Source organism: Elephas maximus, chromosome 21 (assembly GCF_024166365.1).
Source record: "Elephas maximus indicus isolate mEleMax1 chromosome 21, mEleMax1 primary haplotype, whole genome shotgun sequence".
Lineage (NCBI taxonomy): Eukaryota > Metazoa > Chordata > Mammalia > Proboscidea > Elephantidae > Elephas > Elephas maximus.
Window position 1 is genome coordinate 17,115,150 of NC_064839.1, and position 21,450 is coordinate 17,136,599.

Here is a 21,450-nt window from a genome sequence, read left to right on the forward strand (position 1 = left end):
AGGATCTTCCAGACTTGGTCCTCTCCATGGCTATTTGCTCTGTATTTCTTTGTTATTATGCAGGCTCTCCCCTTGGTGGTAGCAATTTGATGGCCAGCAGTTCTAACCCATATCCCATCCTCTCCGAAACCCTCAAAGTGAGTGTCAACAAAAGCCCCAGAACCCAAGCTCATTGGCTCTGACTGCGTCATGTGTCCAGCTCTGAGCCAGTCATTTTTGCCCTGGGTTTGCAGTGCTTTAATTGGCTGAGCCTGGGTCATGTGCTCATCCTGGAGCTGGGGAAAAGTTATTTGACACACAAAACACTTAGACTGAGAGTGAGGGGCGTCTCGCAACATAAAGTCAGGGAGCCATCATCAGAAAAATGGGGATTGGATTCTGGGCAGGCAAAGCCCCTAGAAGGGCCTGGTGCTTTGGAAACTATGGAGACCCATCCTGGTTTGGGGACCCCTCTCTGGAGGCAGGTTATGGCTTAATTGACATATGAAGTCCACTCCACTGATGCTAGTGCCAGCAATGATGTAGATAAGGGGGTTGGGGCTATTCAGTTACAGACGGCGGGCAGCAGACAGCAAAAGCCTTAGACATTCGCTTACCCAACCCTGACTGAGCACTGCCTTTCTGCCAGCTCTGTGCTTCTTGACAGGGTCCCATCTGCTAATGGAGCCATGCCCATTTTGTGGGAGGGGATATTGTTGTTCAAGGATCAGTGAGCCACCGTTCTACCCCGTTTGGGAAATGGCAGCTGTGATATGATTATCTCAGCAAGGAAATGCATCACAGGTTTGTTAGCTGCTGTCCAGTCACCCTGACTCATGGCGACCCCATGCACAACCAAAAGAAATGCTGCCCAGTCCTGCACCATCCCCATGGTCAGTTGTGGATGGGACCATAGTGATCCACAGTGTTTTTGTTGGCTGATTTTTGGAAGTAGATGGCCAGGCCTTTCTTCCTAGTCTGCCTTAGTCCAGAAGCTCTACTGAAATGTGTTCAGCATCACAGCAACACGCAGACCTCCGCTGGCAGATGGGTGGTGGCTGCGCATGAGGTGCATTGGCCGGGAATGGAACCTAGGTCTCCCGCATGGAAGGTGCCAGTTCTACCACTGAACCACCACTGGCTGCTCAGGCGGGCAGGCTGGGCCCTGGGGGTGTAGCAGTGGCGACTCCTTCTCATCTTAGATGTGCACCAGCGGAGAAGACACAGCTCCTCATAGCTGCCTTCTGGATTCCTTTCTGCTCAGAAGGTGCTGACGATAAAAGGGTTTGTCCCCCACCTGGGAGACTCTGCAGAAGCCTGTGGCAGACAGGTTTTCTGATGCTGCATGTCTGTCCCCCAGAGGAAACAAGGAACCGAGGGTTTGGGAGGAAGGTGCCCCAGCCTGGCCCGGGAACTTTTCTTCTTCTTACGAGGAGTGAGGAGGTTGGTGTCAAGTCACTGGAGGACCCAGCCTGGTGTTTCCCCTGAAGCCACTCCTCAAACCTGGCTCTAAGTGCTGTCCCCGTCCATGCTTTCTGGCCACCGGTGCACATGTTCCTGTGTGCGGGGAGCAGGCTCACACCTCCCACGGCATCCCCAGCCCGGAGCCAGCATTGGGGCTGATTTTCCAACTTGGAAAAAAGTACCTGTTTATCCTCCAGGCTCTCTTTCATGCAGTGAATATCTATGGGCACCAGCTGGTATGTGCCAGCTGTGTGCACCCAGTGGGGCTGGTTTTCAAGCTGGGATCATCAAAGCATACCTGTCTCTTGACCCTGAATCAGCCGGGACCTGCTGGGCTCATACCCAGGGCCCTAGGCCTCCCAAGGTGTGTGAAACAAGTTGTGAGTCGTCAGTGTCCTGCTCTGTAAAATGGACCTAACAGTGCCTCCTTCATGGGCTTCCCAAGATGGTGAGAGAGAGCAGGTACACATGGCTGTACCAAGAAGCTCTGTCCAGGAAAGGAGAAGAGGGGAGTGGAGGGCCCTCTGCAGAGCTCTCCAGAAGAGCTGGGGTCCCTGAGTGAGTGGCAAGTAAGTAGCTAGAGCCTGTATTTCTAACTGGTGGGCCCCACAATCCCGGTATGGCCCTGAGAAGATTTAATGGAAGATTCTGGATTTCTGGCTTCTCTGAGGTGACTGTCAGCCCACATTGCCACAAAGCAAGTACCCCTAGTTGGCCCTCACCCTTCCTTACCCATCGTCATAGTTATCCAGTGCTGCTGTAACAAAAATACCACAAATGGGTGGGTTGGAAGAACAGAAATTTGTCGTCTCATGATTTGAGAGGCTAGAAGTTGAAAACAGGGCATCCGCTCTAGGGTAGGGCCCTGCCTTGTTGGTGGCCCCAGGCGTTCCTTGGCTTGTAAATGGTTCCTCACCTGGTCTCTTCTCATGTGTGTGCACACCTGTGTCTCTTCTGCTCTTTTTATTACACCATTCACAAGGGATTAGGTTTAGGACCCACTCTACTCTGGTATGACTCATTGACATAACGAAGAAACCCTTATTTCCAAATGCGTACAGGGGTTAGGACTTCAACAGGACTTTTGGGGGGATGCAATTCAGTATGTAACACCCGTCCTCATACCTGCCTGGCCTTGGCAGCCTCTGCTGCCTCTGTCTAAAGGGCTGATACTCCTCTGCTGAGGAGGAAGAGACTCAAGATGGCAGAGGGGATGGTAAAAGGAGGGGGAGGGGCGAGTCTGTTTGTTCCGTGTTCATGAAGAATCACGGGGCAGCTAGCTAACTGAACATCTGTGGGCCTGATCCATAGAGAGCTAGAAAATATCTTCTTCAGAGGTTCCCAGTGTCTTTTAAAGCAGGAAGCCTCTCCTCAGACAGACTACCTTAGCAGATGCCCAGAACAAAAGGAGGTCTGGCAAGGCAGGTCATCCCCACCCCTCAAATCAGGAGCCCCTAAGGCACCTCAGCAGCTTTGGCATTCTGTGGCGCGTGGTCCGGAGACACCGTTCTGGTTGACAGGTAACTGAGGCCCAGAGCCAAGGTGCGATTTGGTCATGTTCTCACAGAATAGTTTATCTTTTAAGGACACACATGTAGTTTTCCATTTTTTTTGTTCAGAATATGCTCATGACACCTGAAGCAGATGTTGCTGATGCCCTCCCCCATGTTCCCTGGGCCCACCTCTAAGTTCACCTGTTGCTGGGGTGGACGGTGTTCACCATAAGGGCTTTCTCTGGTGCCTGGGTGTCCCCTCAGCTCTCGCTGGGAAGCCTAGAAGTTTAGGGGGTGAAGCAACCATGGGGGCAACCCTCAGCCAGTGAAGGATGAGACTGTTTCCAGTTGTGTTCCACACTGTCCCTGGAGCACCCCAGCTGGACTGAGCTCCAGATGCCCATGGCAGTAACTCACTCATTCAGTTATTCTTTTTCTTCTTGAATTTTGGTGAATGTATACGCAGGCAAAGATACACCATTTCAACAATTTCTACATGTATAACTCAGTGACATTGGTTACGTTCTTCAAGTTGTGCTACCATTCTTGCTATCCTTTTCCACGTTATTCTACCACTGTTATCTTAAACTCACTGCCCCCTGAGCTTTCCATCCAACCTTTCAAATTGCAATTGTCAATTTGATCTTATACGTTGTTGTTGTTGTCAGGTGCCTTCAAGTCAGTTCTGACTCAGATTGACCCTGTGTATAACAGAGCGAAATACCGCCTGGTCCTGCACCACCCGTACAGTCATTGCTATGCTTGAGCCAATTGTTGCAGCCACTGTGTCAACCCATCTTGTTGAGGGTCTTCCTCTTTTTCACTGGCCCTCTACTTCACCAAGTGTGATGTCCTTCTCCAGGGACTGATCCCGCCTGATAACATGTCAAAAGTATGTGAGACGTAGTCTCACCATCCTTGCTACTAAGGAACATACTGGTTGTACTTCTTTCAGGGCAGATTTGTTCGTTCTTTTGGCAGTCCATGGTATATTCAATATTCTTTGCCAACACCACAATTCAAAGGTGTCACTTCTTCGGTCTTCCTTATTTATTGTCCAGCTTTCCCGTACATATGAGGCAATTGAAAACACCATGGCTTGGGTCAGGTGCACCTTAGTCTTCAAGGTGACATCTTTGCTCTTCAACACTTTAAAGAGGTCCTTTGCAGCAGATTTACCCAAAGCAATACATCTTTTGATTTCTTGACTGCTGCTTGCATGGCTGTTGATTGTGGATCCAAGTAAAATGAGATCCTTGACAACTGCAGTCTATTCTCCGTTTATCATGATGTTGCTCATTGGTCCAGTTGTGAGGATTTTTGTTTTCTTTATGCTGAGGTGTAATCCATACTGAAGGCTGTGGTCTCTGATCTTCATCAGTAAGTGCTTCAAGTCCTCTTCACTTTCAGCAAGCAGGGTTGTGTCATTTGCATAACACAGGTTGCTAATGAGTCTTCCTCCAATCCTGATGCCCCGTTCTTCTTCATACAGTCCAGCTTCTTCAATTACTTGCTTAGCATACAGATTGAATAGGTATTAAGAGGATACAACCCTGATGAACACCTTTCTTGATTTTAGACCATGCACTATCCCCTTGCTCTGTTCCCACGATGCCTTTTGATTCATGTACAGATTCCTCATGAGCACAATTAAGTGTTCTGGAATTCCCATTCTTCAAAATGCTACCCATAATTTATTATGATCCACACAGTCAAATGCCTTTGCATAGTCATTAAAACACAGGTAAAAAATTTTTTGGTATTCTCTGCTTTCAGCCAGGATCCATCTCACATCAGCAATGATATCCCTGGTTCCACATCCTCTTCTGAATCCATCTTGAATTTCTGGCAGTTCCCTGTCGATATACTGCTGCAGTCACTTTTGAATGATCCTCAGCAAAATTTTACTTGCGTGTGATATTAATGATATTGTTCAATAATTTCTGCATTCAGTTGGATCACCTTTCTTGGGAATAGACATAAGTATGGATCTCTCCCAGTCGGTTGGCCAGGTAGCTGTCTTCCAAATTTCTTGGCATAGAGGAGTGAGCACTTCCAGTGCTGTATCTATTTGTTGAAACATCTGAATTAGTATTCCATCAATTCCTGGAGCCTTGTTTTTTGCCAGTGTCTTCAGTGCAGCTTGGATCCCTTCCCTCAGTACCATTGGTTCGTGATCATATACTACCTCCTGAAATGGTTGAACGTCGACCAATTCTTTTTGGTATAGTGACTCTGTGTATTCCTTCCATCTTCTTTTGATGTTTCTTGCATTGTTTAATAGTTTCCCTATAAAATCCTTCAGTACTGCAACTTGAAGCTTGAATTTTTTCTTAAATTCTTTCAGCTTGAGAAATACCAAGAGTATCCTTCCTTTTTGGTTTTCTACCTCCAGGTCTTCGCACATGTCCTTATAATACTTTGTCTTTTCAAGTGGCCCTTTGAAATCTTCTGTTCAGTGCTTTTAATTCATCATTTCTTCCTTTTGCTTTAGCTAGTCTATGTTCTAGAACAAGTTTCAGAGTCTCTTCTGACATCCATTTTGGTCTTTTCTTTCTTTCTTGTCTTTTTAATGACCTCTTGCTTTCTTCATGTATGATTTCATTCCACAACTCATTTGGTCTTCAGTCATTAGTGTTAAACATGTCAAACCTATTCTTGAGATGGTCTCTAATTCAAGCGGGATATGCTCAAGGTTGCACTTTGGTTCCCGTGAACTTGTAATTTTCTTCAGCTTCAACTTGAACTTGCATATGAGCAGTTGATGATCTTTTCCACAGTCGGCCCCTGGCCTTGTTCTGACTGATGATACTGAGCTTTTCCATCATCTCTTTCCACAAATGTAGCCAATTTGATTCGTTTGTATTCCGTCCAGCGAGGTCCACATGTATAGTCACCATTTCTGTTGGTGAAAAAAGGTATTTGCAATGAAGAAGTCATTGGTCTTGCAAAATTCTATCATGCAACCTCTGGCATCGTTTCTATCACCAAGGCCATATTTTCCAACTACCAATCCTTCTTCTTTGTCTCCAACTTTCACATTCCAATCACCAGCGATTATCAATGCATCTTGATTGCATGTTTGATCAATTTCAGACTGCAGAAGTGGGTAAAATTCTTCAATTTCTTCATCTTTGGCCTCAGTGGTTAGTGTATAAGTTCCAATAATAGTCGTATTAACTGGTTTTCCTTGTAGGCGTGTGGATATTATCCTATCATTGACATCATTGTACTTCCAGATGGATCTTAAAATGTTCTCTTTGATGATGAATGCAATACCACTCCTCTTCAATTTGTCATTCTTGGCATAGCAGACCATATGATTGTCTGATTCCAAATGGCCAATAACAGTCCATTTCAGCTCACTAATGACTAGGATATCGATGTTTATGTGTTCCATTTCATTTTTGACGATTTCCAATTTTCCTAGATTCATACTTCATACATTCCAGGGTCTGATTATTAATGGATGTTTGCAGCTGTTTCTTCTCAATTTGAGTTGTGCCATATTACCAAATGAAGGTCTTAAAAGCTTGATTCCATCTGCATTGATAAGGTCGACTCTACTTTGAGGAGGCAGCTCTTCCCCAGTTGTATTTTGAATGCCTTCCAACCTGAGAGGCTCATCTTCTGGCACTATATCAGACAATGTCCCACTGCTATTCATAAGGTTTTCACTGGCTAATTCTTTTCAGAAGTAGACCACGGAGTATTTCTTCCTAGTCTGTCTTAGCCTGAAACCTCAGCTGAAACCTGGCTGCCATGGCTGACCCTGATGGTATTTCATACCAGTGCATAGCTTCCAGCATCTCAGCAACACGCAAGCTCCACAATATGACAAACTGACAGAGAGAGAGAGTGAGAGATAATATACATAATAATAGTAGATAAGTGGTAACTTGGGTGAAGGGTAAGACAGAACACAATACTGGGGAAGTCAGCACAACTTGACCAGGGCAAGGTCACAGAAGCTTCGCAGACACATCCAAACGCCCTGCAAAACCTAGCTACTGGGCTGAGGGCTGGGGACCATGGTCTTAGGGGACGTGTATCTAAATTGGCATAATATAGTCTATAAAGAAAATGTTCTACATCCAACTGTGGTGAGTAGTGACTGGGGTCTGCAGGTGGCCATCAAAATACATCTACTGGACCGATCCCAGCTGGAGCAGAGGAGAATGAAGCAGACCAAAGACACAAGGGAAAGATTAGTCCAAAGGACTAATGGACCACAACTACCACAAGCTCCACCAGACTGAGCCCAGAACAACTAGATGGTGCCTGGTTACCACTACAGCCTGCTCTGGCAGGGATCACAATAGAGGGTCCTAGACAGAGCAGGTGAAAAATGTAGAATGATTAGACAAGTCTATAGGGCCAACAATAACACACATGGGGGACATGCTTCATAGTTCAAACATGTATACGAGACTAATGGGTATACCAGCCCAAATGCAAAGATGAGAAGGCAGGAAGGAACAGGAAAACTGGACAAATGGCAACAGGGAAACTGGGGTGAAGAAGGGGAGAGTGTTGACACATTTCAGGGTTGGCAATCAATGTCATAAAACAATTTGTGTATTTGCTGTTTAATAAGAAACTAATTTGCAATGTGAATTTTCACCTAAATCACACACACACACACACACAAAAAGCATAATGCTCAAAGCCGACATAGTTTACTAATTAAAATAAGCAGTTTTTGGGTTCAAACAATACTTCAGGGAATAGTTTTAAGGTTTAAAGTTTAAAGATTATCTCAGTGTAATATTTTTAGGGGCTTAGAACATTCAGTGATGGTAGCTGGGCGCCATCCAGTTCTTCTGATCTCATGGCAAAGGAGGCCATCGTTCATGGAGGCAACCAAACGTGTATTCAAATTTCCTCCTCTGATTCCTGATTCTCCTTCTTTCTCTGTCGCTTCAGGTGCATGGAGACCAATTTTTGTACCTCGGATGGCTGCTTGCTGGCTTTTGAGGCCCCAGTCCCTATGCAATGAACTAGGAGGTAGAACAGAAGTATTGAGAAACAATATTAGGCTAGTCGATTGGGATGCCCCTCAAAATCATGTCCCTAAATCTTCAAGTGAAGAAAACAAATCCTGTGAGGTGTTTGGTTGTGCATCAACAACCTCAGCAGCTGCCCCCCCACACACATTTTTGGGGTAAAATATATATAACACAATATTTGCCAACTCAACATTGTTCAGGTGTATAGCTTTATGATATCAACTACATTAATCCATTGTGCAGCCATCACCCTTAATAGATGCTGAATTTCCCATTACCATAAACAGAAACTCACTGCTCCCCAAGCAGTGGCTCCCCTCTCCCCCTCCCTCCCGCCCCTGGTAACCACTAATAAACTTGGTCTGTATATATTTGCCTATTCTTGTCATTTTATATAAGTGAGATTATTTCCCTGCTCCCTTACCCCCGTTCCCTAGAATCTTCTCCCAAGTTAACCTGCCCCATAAAAGTGTTTGCCTTAAGCTGTGCTTTGGGGGAGCCCGAGCAGTTTCGACACTTCAGGGTAAACCAGCCCTGAGATCCCTGCGTGTGCAATGCACTGTGGCTGAGGCCAGGTGTGGGTTTGTGCTTCCCTCCCCTCCCAGGACATCACCAGCTTGCTGCACACCATCTACGAGGTGGTGGATTCCTCCGTCAACCACTCCCCAACGTCAAGCAAGACGCTGCGGGTGAAGCTCACGGTGGCCCCTGATGGGAGCCAGAGCAAGAAGGGCATGCTTCTCAACCCTGCTGGTGAGGGCCTAGACCCTTAGACACTCCACCCTACCCCCGCTCAGGAAGAATCAAAGCCCTGCCTGGGAGGAGCCAAAGGGAGTCCTGGGGGGCTTTCCTGGGAGCTGCTTTGTGGATGAAATGGGGTTTGAGTTGGTCCTTGAGGGCATAGAATTTGGATAGGCAAGAGAAGGGAAGGGATTCCACATGGAAGGACCTGCTGTGTCAGTGGGAATGGGTACAGCTGGCAGCCAGGAGGCCTCCTGAGCTACAGCAAAGGCTTGTGTGGCAATGAGGGCTGAGGAGTTTGGGGGAGGAGGTCAGGGGGACCCATGACTGTGAGGCCCCTCTATTCGGTCCCAGCTCAGAGAACCCTTCCCACACAACCGTTCTGAAGCTGCAGTGGATACGTTTTCAGGCGTTGGGCAGCACAGAAAACCTGGCAGGTCCAGGAGGCTGGTGGGCACAGGAACAAACTGTTTACGGGGTGTTTCTGGGGCTTCTCGGGGGGTTCAGACCTACAGAGCATGCGGCCCAGAGCGGAGACCAAGCCCGCCGAGGAGCTGCGAAGCTGGGAGAAGAAGCAGCGAGCCCCACTCAGGTACGGTGGGCACGGGCAGAGGTGGCAGCCCAGTGCAGGTGAGCAGGTACTGAGCACCAGCTGTGTACCTCTGTCTAAGCGACTCCAGGGCAGAAGGCTGTCTTCAGGGGACCAACAACTTCAGAGTCACAGACTTGCAAATCAAACTCTAGTTTGAAAAAATAACTGACTAAAATGCTGTGAACCAGATATGTGTTGGAATTCAGAATTTTTGGGGGTTTTAGAAAGGGGCTCCTGATGTACTTCCCACATATTATATGTGGGGTCTGGGCAACACCTCAGCTAGGGAGACTTAATACTCACATTGAGTGAGCTCAAGACCGAAACTACCTTCACACCCACCGAGGGCCAGCTTTTCCACCCAACAAGTTAAGAAAAATAATTCGGTTTTCAGGCTTTTGGACTTCAGAATTTCAGATAAAGATTGTGAAGCCGCAATAACAGTACCACCTGTCACTCTTACTTCTTTAACTGGGAGGAAAAAAAGGAGGAAGGGAGGGAGGAAAGGAAGTAGAGCCTATTTAAAGAAACACATGGAGTGGTTAACAGTGATGTCATGTAAGCGGTGTGAGGACATGCAGACACGTGGTGGAAATGCTGAGGGATGACTGGTGTTTGAGAAGCACTGGCGTGGGGCAAGACAGGGTTCAAGCAGGGCATGGTGTGAATACAGGTGTCGGAGACTGCTTGTGTGCTGGGGTGGGTGGGGGTAAGGCAGGGAGGTGGGGTGGGCAGATCATGGAGAGCCTTGAATGGGTAGGGCAGGGAGCCCAGTGTCCTGCAATTGGGTTAGGAAGCCACTGGCAGCACCTCTGCCTGCCCCCCCCACCCATTGGCAAGACCCATTCTGGCCTTGAGGTGGGCTATGGCATTGGCCAACCTCAACTGCAACAGTTTAGAGGGCTTCTGCTGTCCACACGCCCTGGGGAACCTGGCTGGGGGTGAGGATGTCTGCCTGCGGTGGGTGCACACGGTTTGAAGCCTGGCCTTGGGGCATCCTTACATTTTGGCCACTAACCCCTCACATTTGCTGTGGGTCATTCCTCCCAGAAGCCCCAGGGAGGCCGGGCAGTGGTCTTTATTGCTATTGCTAGAGGAGGAAACTGAGGCACAGAGAGTAAGCAGAAGTGACTATTACTTCCCCACCCCCTTCCTAAGACCCAGAGGAAATTAATGAAGGGTCCAGAAGGGCTTGTCCATAGCCTGTGGGGCTGCCCTGACCCGATGGCCAGCGCTCACCAGCTCTCTTCCTTCCCCACGTAGGTTCCAGGGTGACAGCCACCTGGAGCAGTCTGGCTGCTACCACCACTGTGTTGATGAGAACATTGAGAGGAGAAACCACTACTTAGATCTCGCTGGGATAGAAAACTACACGTCCCAGTTTGGGCCAGGTAAGGGAGTTCCTGCATCTTCCCAGGTGGGGTGAGGGGGGCGTGGCTGAGCAAGGAGGCAGGACCTGTGGGCGTGGTCACTGTCGGTGGTGGGGAGACACGTAGCCTTTGGACGGGTTAAAGAGTCCTGGAAGAGGTTGACAGAAAAAGCATTTTTGAAATTAAAGTAATACATGCATAAAGTTGAACAAAGTCAAATAGTATCCCGGGGCTGTCCTGTCCCAGCCTATCCCCAGCCCTGCTCCCCAAGGTGACCACTTGGGCCTCTCTTTGCTGTTTCTCCAGGGGACCTCAGTATCTCTAAGCCTAGGCTGCTCTGTCTCCGTGAGCTCTGCACACCCGCTGTTGACCTCTTACTAAGATGCATGAAGACGTAGCTCACTCACCTTCTCCCCCCAGCTTCCCTCTCCCCATCCTTCTAATCCGTTTAATTCTCTCTGGGTTACTGCTACACATTTAAGGAATATACCCACAGATTCTTTGTTGTTCCAATGACCTTAGACAGTTATCGGCCTCTCTCTGTCTTTTCCCGCCACTCTCTTGGAAGGAGAATTTGTTATTCTTGAAGACCTAATATTTAGGTCTTCACTTAACAGATGGGAAAACCAGAGTCTCATCTCCATGTGGGTTCCTCACAGGCATGGAGCACTCCAGGAGGGCAGCTCTGATAAAGAACAGCTGGCATTGATCAGTCCTGGAGGACTGGGGGGGGTGATTTCTGAGGTACAGTTGGTGCTCATGAAAACATTTGCTGGCTTGGTTCCTAGGCTCCCCTTCAGTGGCCCAGAAGTCAGAACTGCCCCCCCGCACCTCCAACCCCACTCGGTCTCGCTCCCACGAGCCGGAAGCCATCCACGGCCCACACCGAAAGCCCCAAGGCGCGGACCCTGGCTCCTTCCACTTCCTTGACACCCCGTTCGCCAAGGTCTCTGAAGTCCAGCAGCGGCTCCGGGGCACCCAAGACGGAAGCAAGCACTTTGTGAGGTCCCCCAAGGCCCAAGGCAAGAGCATGGGTGCGGGCCACGCAGCCAGAGGGGCAAGAAGCAAACCCCCTGTGGGGCCCGCCGGCTCCTCGGTGTCCCCCTCTGCCCACCTGGCCACCAGCCCAACCCTCCTCCCCACCCTGGCACCCCTCGGGCACAAGAAACACAAGCACCGAGCCAAGGAGAGCCAGCAGGGGTGCCGGGGCCTGCAGCCCCCGCTGGCGGTGGGCGGCACGGTGGTGGGGCGGGAGCACTTGAGGGAGCTGCCCACCGTGGTGGTATACGAGAGCCAGGCCGGGCAGGCCGTCCAGAGACATGAGCACCACCACCACCACGAACACCACCACCATTACCACCACTTTTACCAGACCTAGGCCCCTCCACCCCACCTCTCCCCTGCCATATGAAGGAACACCCCTCCCCCAATGCCCCCAAGGCATTATTATTCTATTAATTATTGTTATTATGATTATTGTTATTAATAATTATTGTTACTCCACTAATATTCCGCTAGCCTCCATGTAGAAGGTATATGGAAACACAGAACTAAACTTTTATTTATATGTTGTGGGGACTGCATTACTGACTCTGGGTTTGGAAGCGGCCTGTCCATGGCAAGGGGTCCCTCAGTTTCCTGGTGGATCTCCCCTTCCCAACCTCCCATGCAAGCCTTCGGCCAGAACTCAGCCCCCACCTCAGTCTCTCCCAGGAGAGTACCCTTACCTGGCCTGGCTTCCAGAGACCCTTGGAATCTCCGAGAAGACAAACAGCTGCTACCTCTTAGTATTGTTCTGAGTTTATTGTGCCCTTACCTGGTTGTAATGTGCTACGAGGGGTTTCTGTGGACTGCAGACGTGTGACTGCCTTACTGTTGTGTTTTTCTGTGCCAACCTAGAGACCTTCGCTGTCCTTTTCAGAGAGATCCAACCCTTGCCCCAAACCAGCCCCATCTCTTCTGCTACGCACAACAGGAAAATCCACTTCTCCTCCTCCTTCCCGCTTCTCTTTTCTTCTTTAGAAGGAATCACACACACATCTTTGAGACTATCTGAGAAACCAGCCTTCTCACGTTGGAAACCACTGGAGGGAGAACCGACCACACCAGCAAGCGTGGTTTTCCAAGATCCAGCCATTGTGTGTTGCTGGTTGTGACTGAGGACATGGGGACCTCGTGTTTTACTGCTGGCAAATATATATGTACCTACCAGGTTCTCAGCCAGAGCTTTCTGTATCTGTAGATAGCAGCCATCTGTCTGTTTCTATGTATCTTTCTATAAATATACACTCTCAGGTACCTTTTCTGTGTGGAGGAATCAGTGGTTTGCTTCTCTGGAGACTCACCTGAGCCCAGAGGTGAGCCTGGGCGCCTCCTGTTGGGGCTGGCTGTCCATCAGCTACGAGTGGCCACTTGCTGCTCTCAGAGCTCCTTTCTCAGGGGTTGAGGTCTGACAGATTTTGGAGACACTTGCTGGAGTTCAGAAGCTTGGAGGGAAATGGGGGCAGTGACCAGAGTTGGGGCCTGGAGTAGTGTCCTCTGCAGAGCAAGATTCTGTCTGGCCAGGATCTGGCGATCCAAGAAAAAAGACCACTGCTGACCAGTTGTGGTGCCAGCAAAAACAGAGGGACGCTCAGATTGGGTGATTTGAGGAGAATTTGACAGAGGGAATATCTGCAGAATGTGGGCAGAACCTGAGAGGGTGCAGGATTTGGGGGCTAACACTGTAGGGCGTCACTCCCACCCCTGAGCCTGAGGAGGTGAGGGAGGGAGTTATCTGCACAGGGTTGGGGCTGGGGCCTTCCACTGAGGGATACAGTCATCCGAGGGGACCCTGGGGGAAAATTAATCTCCTTCCCCCTCTGAATCCTGTGCTGGCATCATTGGCTGAAGCCACTGGGAGCCAGAGGACAGGGGAGCCCATGGGTGTGGCCACATGGGCAGCTCCCTCCTCCCGCCCCAGGGCAGAGAGTGGATCTGGAGGGACCCAAAAAGAAAAAGTGACTCCAGCCGACTTCCTTTCTGCTCATCTCTCTCCCAGCTGGGCTCCTCCTTTCCAGAGCCTCTGTTTTGTTTTAATGTGGTTAGTGAAGAGTCATTTTTGAAGATAGTGGGCATAGCTGTTGTCACCGTATTTATTTTGTTAATTAATGACGAGCCTGGGATGGGATGCTGCCGTTTAGTCCTCACGGCAACCCCATGAGGAAGGTACCAGAAGCTCAGGGAGCACGTCTGAGGCTCAGGGAGGTTAAGTGACTTGCTTGAGACCACACAGTAGTACAGAGCTGGCACTCTCCTCTTCTGCATGACCCCTTCACCAGAGACTTCTGGTTGGGCAGCACCGTTTTGGGTAGTGGCCTGTCAGGATCCAGCTCAAACTGAATGTCACCAAAACAGGGGAGAGCAGGGACAGGAGATAGGACCCAGGGATGTGAAGGAAGCGGAGACTGGCTGGTTCTCATCCCCCTCTCTTTCTGGATTTATACTTCTACCCCGACAGGTTGCCAGAAGGAAAGAATCTCACACTAGCTCCAGCCAGGGCCAGCCCAGGGAAGGGTTCTGATTGGCTAGGCTTAGATCCGTTACCCATCTCTGGACCAATCACCGTGGCCCATCTGGGGTCACATGTCTACCTTGAGGTAAGTGGGTGGGTTCTGTATCAGAAGGACATGGTGGAGGGGTACTGAGCAGAGCGAAATAAATGCTGCCTCAGGCCCGGAATTGCTGCAACCATCCCCGCTCCCAGGGAGCCTCTGTGAGAGCATTTCCTCAGCCTCTGAGAGGAGGCCCTCTGCTGCCTCCCCCAGTGCCATGCCTGTCAGAATTCCATTAATTTTTTGGTAACCGGAATTTACCTAATTTTAATAATCATTTTTTAAAGTAGTAACACAGCATGTAAAAGATTCAAATACTACAAAAAGGTCGATAATAAAAAGTAAACTTCCCTCCATCCCAGACCGTCCAGCATCCTTCAGCTTACCCCCATGTTACCAGCTTCTTGGGGGCCTTTCCCAAGCTGTTCATTCTAGCGTGGTGGTTGGGAGCACAAGCTTTAGTGTTCGCTGCCTGGGCTCAAATACTGACTTGCTCTTTCAGTAGCTCTGTGCTATAGGGTCGTTATGAGTTGGAATCGACTCGATGGCAGTGGGTTTGGTGCTTCAAGTGAAATGCTTTACCCTTCGACGCCTCGGTGTCCTCTTTGTAACAAAACCCAAACTCGTTGCTGTGGAATGGATTCCAACTCACAGCAACCCCGAGTGTTACGGAGTGGAATCGAGCTACATAGGGTGGTCTTGACTGTGATCTTTATAGGAGCAGATCACCAAAACTTTCTCCCATGGAGCCACTGTGTTGGCTCCAACCACCAGCTTTTCTGTGAGTAGCTGAACGAACCATTTTGCACCCCCCGGGGACATTTAAAAGTACTGTGAAAGTGTTAGCTGTCATTATTTACAAAAGTACAGGCATTTAGATAAAGTAGCTCCTCGTTGTTATTAGGTGCCATGGAGTCGGTTCCGACTCATAGAGACCCTGTGCACAACAGAACAAAACACTGCCCGGTCCTGCACCCTCCTTAAAATCGTTGTTATGCTTGAGCTCATTGTTGCAGCCACTGTGTCAATCCACCTCATTGAGGGTCTTCCTCTTTTCCACTGACCCTGTACTCTGCCAAGCATGATGTCTTTCTCCAGGGACTGATCCCTCCTGACAACATGTCCAAGGTAAGTAAGACGTAGTCTCGCCATCCTTGCTTCTAAGGAGCATTCTGGTTGCACTTCTTCCAAGACAGATTTGTTCGTTCTTTTGGCAGTCCACGGCATGTTCAATATTCTTCGCCAACACCACAATTCAAAGACGTCAATTATTCGGTCTTCCTTATTCATTGTCCAGCTTTCACATGCATAAGGTACAATTGAAAATACCATGGCTTGGGTCAGGTGCACCTTAGTCTTCAAGGTGACATCTTTGCTTTTCAACACATTGAAGAGGTCCTTTGCAGCTGATTTACCCAATGCAATGCATCGTTTGATTTCTTGACTGCTGCTTCCATGGGTGTTGATTGTGGATCCAAATCAAATGAAATCCTTGACAACTTCAATCTATTCTCCGTTTATCATGATGTTGCTTATTGGCCCAGTTGTGAGGATTTTTGTTTTCTTTATGTTGAGGTGTAATCCATACTGAAGGCTATGGTCTCTGACCTTCATTAGTAAGTGCTTCAAGTCCTTTTCACTTTCAGCAAGCAAGGTTGTGTCATCTGCATAACACAGGTTGTTAATGAGTCTTCCTCCAATCCTGATGCCCCATCCTTCTTCATATAGTCCAGCTTCTTGGATTATTTGCTCAGCATACCCATTGAATAGGTATGGTGAAAGAATACAACCCTGACGCACACCAGTCAGTACCCCCTTCTGTCCAAACAACTGCTTCTTGATCTATGTAAAGGTTCCTCATGAGCACAATTAAGTGTTCTGGAATTCCCATTCTTCGAAATGTTATCCATAGTTTGTTATGATCCACACAGTCAAATAGCTTTGTGTAGTCAGTAAAACACAGGTAAACATCCTTCTGGTATTCTCTGCTTTCAGCCAGGATCCATCTGACATCAGCAATGACATCCCTGGTTCCACGTCTTCTTCTGAAACTGGCCTGAATTTCTGGCAGTTCGCTGTGGATATACTGCTGCAGCCACTTTTGAATGATCTTCAGCAAAATTTTGCTTGCGTGTGATATTAATGATACTGTTCTATAATTTCTGTATTCGGTTGGATCACCTTTCTTGGGAATAGGCATAAATATGGATCTCTTACAGTCAGTTGGCCAGGAAGCTGTCTTCCATATTTCTTGGCATACACGAGTGCACACCTACAGTGCTGCATCCGTTTGTTGAAACATCATTTCAACAAAATGATTCCTCATTTAAATTGTATTAATTTTTGAAATATTTCAAACGGGAAGTTTAAAACAGAAAGTTGGGTAACAGAAACTGGACTCACCACCCAGATCTTACAAATGCTGACATTTTGCAATATTTATTTCAGATCTATTTTTAAGAAAGAAAACTCTGCAGTTCCTGCTTAATCCCCTTCCCTCCCTGCCCTTTTATTTTTACAGGAGGAGTAGCGTAGCCTACATACCCGCACCCTCTTTCTCTCCGACCTCATGTGTTTGGAGAGCTTCCCCTCTAGGTCTTGCAGTTCTGCACCTTCCTGGCAGCTGCTCAGCCCTCTACGGCAAGGAGACCCTGCTCTCTACTTGTCCCATCTGCTCTGCTGGGCATGTAGAGCCTCGTCCTGGGCTGATACAGACCTGCTGCATTGAGGGTCCTACTTGGCTTGCCTTGGTGCCCACTGGTGGGAACACTGGTGACAGAGTCCTGGACGTGGACTTAGTGAGTCAGAGGACATGTGTGGTTTCAATTTTGTTGCCATTGTAAATGGCCTCTAAAAGGAGGCCTACCAAATGGTTACAAATGGAAGAAGAGAAAGAGGGAGGGGAGAGGGAAGAAGGAAGGAAAAAAGGAAGGGAGGGAGAGAGGGAGGAAGGAAGGAAGTTAGAAAGGGCTGACCCACTTCCTTGGTGAGGCATTGGGCACGTTTCCCTGCAGGCTGGCATGGGCGAGAGGTTTTGTCTTGTTTGCACACCTTCCAGCGCCCATCCCGGAAGAGCTGTTGTTGCCTCCCCAGCGCCCTGAGCTTTTGAGCACCGAGCCCTTGAGCACCAGATGCTGTGAGTCAGCTTCAATTCTTGGCGACCCCGTGAGTGTCAGAGTAGAACTGTACTCAACAGGGTTTTCAGTGGCTGATTTTGGGGCAGTGGGTTGCCAGGACTTTCTTCTGAGGCTCCTCTAGGCAGACTCAACCACCAACCTTTGGGTAAACTGCACTAACCAGGGACTCTGGGGCCCCTTTCAAGCCCGGAAAAGTTGTAGAGGAGACTGAAGACACACATGCGCGCGCGTGCGCGCATACACACACACACACGCAGAGGCAATCCAGTCTGTGAGGGCATGCCCCGTTTCTCCAGGGCCCAGGAGCCTGCGGATGTGTCGCTGGGCACTGAGGACATCTGGCATCTCCCGGAAGTGCTGCAGGTGGGGAGCCTGGGGGGCTTGTTCACTTCCAGCCCAGCCATGCCAATTACACCTTTTGGCAAAGGCAATAGCCCGGAGCAGTTCCTTTTGCATTTCCTTTTTTTCTCGGCATTTAGATCTCAAATCATTACTGGGCCAGAGGGAAGGCAGGCTCGGAGGTGGCGGGAGGGGGAAGGCTGCTGGCACCTCAAGCTGCGGTTCTGTCAGACGCCAGCACTAATGACCTGGCTTCTGGGAGGCCTGTCAGCATCTGAGCGAATAAAAGGAGACCCCCAAAATGTGCTCAGTGTGACATGGCCATGAACACCCCCCACCCGCCGCCCTCACCTCCTTATTGCAGGCTGGGCTTCCTGCCACAGGCAGCCACCTGGGGCACAGCATGCCCCCTAGAGAGTCCCAGCAGCCAGCAACTGCTCTCCAGCCCCTTTTGCTTTCCAAGGCCAGCTGGGCCCCTTGCCCTGCGTGAGCATGGCTGTATTGTGCAGAGCAAATGCCCAGGGCTTGGCCAAACACTTCGTGAGTCCTAAAGCTGTGCCAGGGAGCCAACCTTTTGGTTTTCGGCTGTTCACCAAAAAAGTTGGCTGTTTGAACCCACCCAGCGGCCATGCAGGAGAAACCTGGTGATCTGCTTCAAGGATTACAGCCAAGAAACCCCTATAGGGCAGTTCTACTCTATCACACAGGGTCACCGTGAGTCAGAATCGACTGGACAGCATCTTACAACAATGACAAAGCTGTGCCAAGGGCACCCTTCTGCCATCACTTCCCTTGGCCGTGCCCCTTGTTTAGGACTCTGATCTGGCTTTTTGTCTCATCACCTTTCCCAAACCAGCAGACCTCTGGACCTGACCCCTTTTCTCAGGTGTTCACACTCTTGAATGGTTTTACTAATTAATGTACTTCCCTGCAAAGGGCTTTCTACGTCTTCCTTTAGCATAAGAAGAAATCCTGGTGGCGTAGTGGTTAAGTGCTACAGCTGCTAACCAAGAGGTTGGCAGCTTGAATCCTCCAGGCGCTCCTTGGAAACTCTATGGGGCAGTTCTACTCTGTCCTGTAGGGTCACTATGAGTCGGAATCAACTCAATGGCAATGGGTTTGGTTTTATTTTTCTAGCATAAGAAGGGGAATGGGTGGGAGAACCATATTCCATTAGCAGGTGATCCTCAGGAGAACATGGCAGAGCCTGGCCTACATGCCCCATCACCGCTTACTTCCTCCCCACAGGTGGAAGGACCTGGTACCTTTTAGTCTATGAGCTAGACAAGAGGGTCCCTACCTAGACATGGGCCATGGAAGCGGCAGTCAAGATATCAAACAGTGTATTGCATCGGGCAAAACTGCTGCAAAAGACCTTTTTAAAGTGTTAAAAAGCAAAAATGTCACCTTTAGGACTAAGGTGCACCTGACTGAAGCCATGGTGTTTACAATTGCTTCGTACGCGTGTGAAAGCTGGACAATGAATAAGGAAGACCAAAGAATTGATGCCTTTGAATTGTGGTGTTGATCAAAAATATTGAATATACCACGGACTGCCAAAGAACGAACAAAGCTCCTTGGAAGAAGTATAGCCAGAATGCTCATTAGAAATGAGGATGGCAAGACTTTGTCTCATGTACTTTGGACATGCTATCAGGAAGGACCAGTCCCTGGAGAAGGATATCATGCTTGGTAAAGTAGAAAGTCAGTGTAAAAGAAGACCCTCAATGAGATGGATTGACTCAGTGACTGCAACCATGGGCTCAAGCATAACGACCATGGTGAGGATGGCTCAGGACTGGGCAGTGTTTCATTGTGTTGTACACAGGGTTGCTATGAGTCGGCACCTAACAACAACAAACCTAGACGTGACCTTAGCATAGACCGGTGGAGGCCCACTGTCCTGGTGGGAAGGGGCAGAGAGGGGTGCTCACAAGGAGTAATTCTCATTCTTTGAGTACTTTGAAATCACCTTGGGGAAAATTTTAAAAATATCAGTGCCTGGGCCCCACCTCTGATGATGCTGACTCGCTGGTCTGGGTGGGGCCCAGGCATCAAGGTGTTCTGAGCTCCCTAGGTAAGTCTCCTGTGCAGCCAGGCTTGAGAACCCAGAGCTCACATTTCCCCCAGGTGACCTCAGAGGGCCCCTTCACTGGAAATACCTGTCTTCAGGGGGCATAAGAATCTGCCTTGCACCTCACACGCAGTCACCACCCGTCTGTCAGTGGAGGTTTGCCTGTTGCTGTGATGCTGAACAGGTTTCAGCAGTTTTTTTAACTAGGAAGAAAGGCCTGGGGATCTACTTCCTAAAATCAGCCAAAGAAAACCCTAAGGATCACAACAGTCTGATCCGCATCTGATCATGGGGATGGCGTAGGACCAGGCAGCATTTCCTTCCTTTGTGCTTGGGGTCGCCATGAGTCGGGAGCTGACTTGGTGGCGGCTAACAACAACATTTTTTTTTAACAACAAGAGCTCCCAGGGAGCACACTAAATGCTGATACCCAGGCCCCCCTCCAGAGAGTGGAATTAGGTGGGTCTGGGGGCAGGCACAGGGGCAGTGTTTTTAACAAGCTCTCCACCCTAGGGAATGGCGTTTCAGCAGGTTGGTAGAACACAGTTTGCGTAGCCCAGCGGCCTGTGCCTCGGCACAAGTAAGATAGATTCCCAGTGGCTCTACTCTTAAGGAGTGTGTGTATCGAGGTGACAGCGAAGGCAGAGAACCCTCCCCCCACCAGGGACCTCCAAAAAGCTTCACAGATGTCGGAGCTAGTAGCCGTGACCAAGCCAGAGGACAGGACTAGAGGATCCAGCTGCAGTCCCAGGCACGGGCTGAGTTCTTTTCCTAGCTGCCTTATGGTTCTGGCCCCAAATGACTCACCCTCCCCTCCTTCTTGTAAAACTGTTGTGAATTGGTGACGGGTAGATTCTGACTCATAACGACCCTATAGGACAGAGTGGAACTGTCCCTACAGGGTTTCCTAGGCTGTACTCTTTATGGGACCAGATCACCAGGTCTTTTCTCCCATAGAGCTGCTGGGTGGGTTTGAACGACCACCATTTCAGTTAGTAGCTGAGCACTTAACTGTTGTGCCACCAGGGCTTCTTTATCGTACAACTACAGGCACCGAAGAGAGCCAAATTTAGTGAGACTCTAGCAGTGTCGTCAGCCCAGGCGGGCCCATGACCCTGGTAGGTGGGCCACGATCCCTTCCTTCTCTTGGGACTGTTGTGCACCATCGAGTCAATTCTGACTCACGGCGACCCCATGACACAGAGTAGAACTGCCCCATAGACGTTTCTAGGCTGTAAGGGGAGCCCTGGTGGCACAGTGGTTAAGAGCTCAGCTGCTAACCAAAAGGTCAGCAGTTCGAATCCGCCAGCCACTCCTTGGAAACCCTATGGGGCAGTTCTACTCTGTCCTTTAGGGTCGCTATGAGTCGGAATTGACTCCAAGGCAATGGGTTTTAATCTTTGAAGCGGATCTGACAGCTCTTCTGAGGGGCCACCGGGTGGGTTCAAACCACCAACCTTTTGGTTAGCAGCCAAAGATTAACCGTTGCACCACCAGAGCTCATGTGGCTCAGGACTGGGATCTGGAATTAGGGAGATGTAAGCAGCCTCTTGAAAACGTCCCTTCCCACTTTTCCCACTTGGCTGCTCCTCTGATTTGGGCCCTTGACCCCTGGAGGAGGCAATGGTGTCCTTGGGCAAGACCAGCCTTGGAGAATAG

At 49.3% G+C, this 21,450-nt stretch overlaps 1 protein-coding gene across 6 annotated transcripts in view; it reads left to right on the top strand.

The window, feature by feature from the left end:
* Nucleotides 1-19,986, top strand: part of NKD1 (NKD inhibitor of WNT signaling pathway 1) — a 112,084-nt gene extending 92,098 nt beyond the window's left edge. The window contains exons 7-12 of one of the 6 annotated variants that reach the window (XR_007514572.1): nucleotides 8,551-8,698; nucleotides 9,194-9,278; nucleotides 10,542-10,669; nucleotides 11,437-11,670; nucleotides 12,548-17,741; nucleotides 18,966-19,986. Coding sequence is in view for 2 of the 6 variants with exons in the window: in XM_049863764.1 (XP_049719721.1) it covers nucleotides 8,551-8,698; nucleotides 9,194-9,278; nucleotides 10,542-10,669; nucleotides 11,437-12,026 (951 nt within the window). In the remaining 4 variants the exon portion in view is untranslated. Of the gene's footprint in view, nucleotides 1-8,550; nucleotides 8,699-9,193; nucleotides 9,279-10,541; nucleotides 10,670-11,436 lie in introns of all 6 variants that reach the window. The other 5 variants (XR_007514573.1, XR_007514571.1, XR_007514574.1 and 2 more) reach the window with 5 other exon arrangements.
* The last annotated feature ends 1,464 nt before the right edge of the window (nucleotides 19,987-21,450 follow it).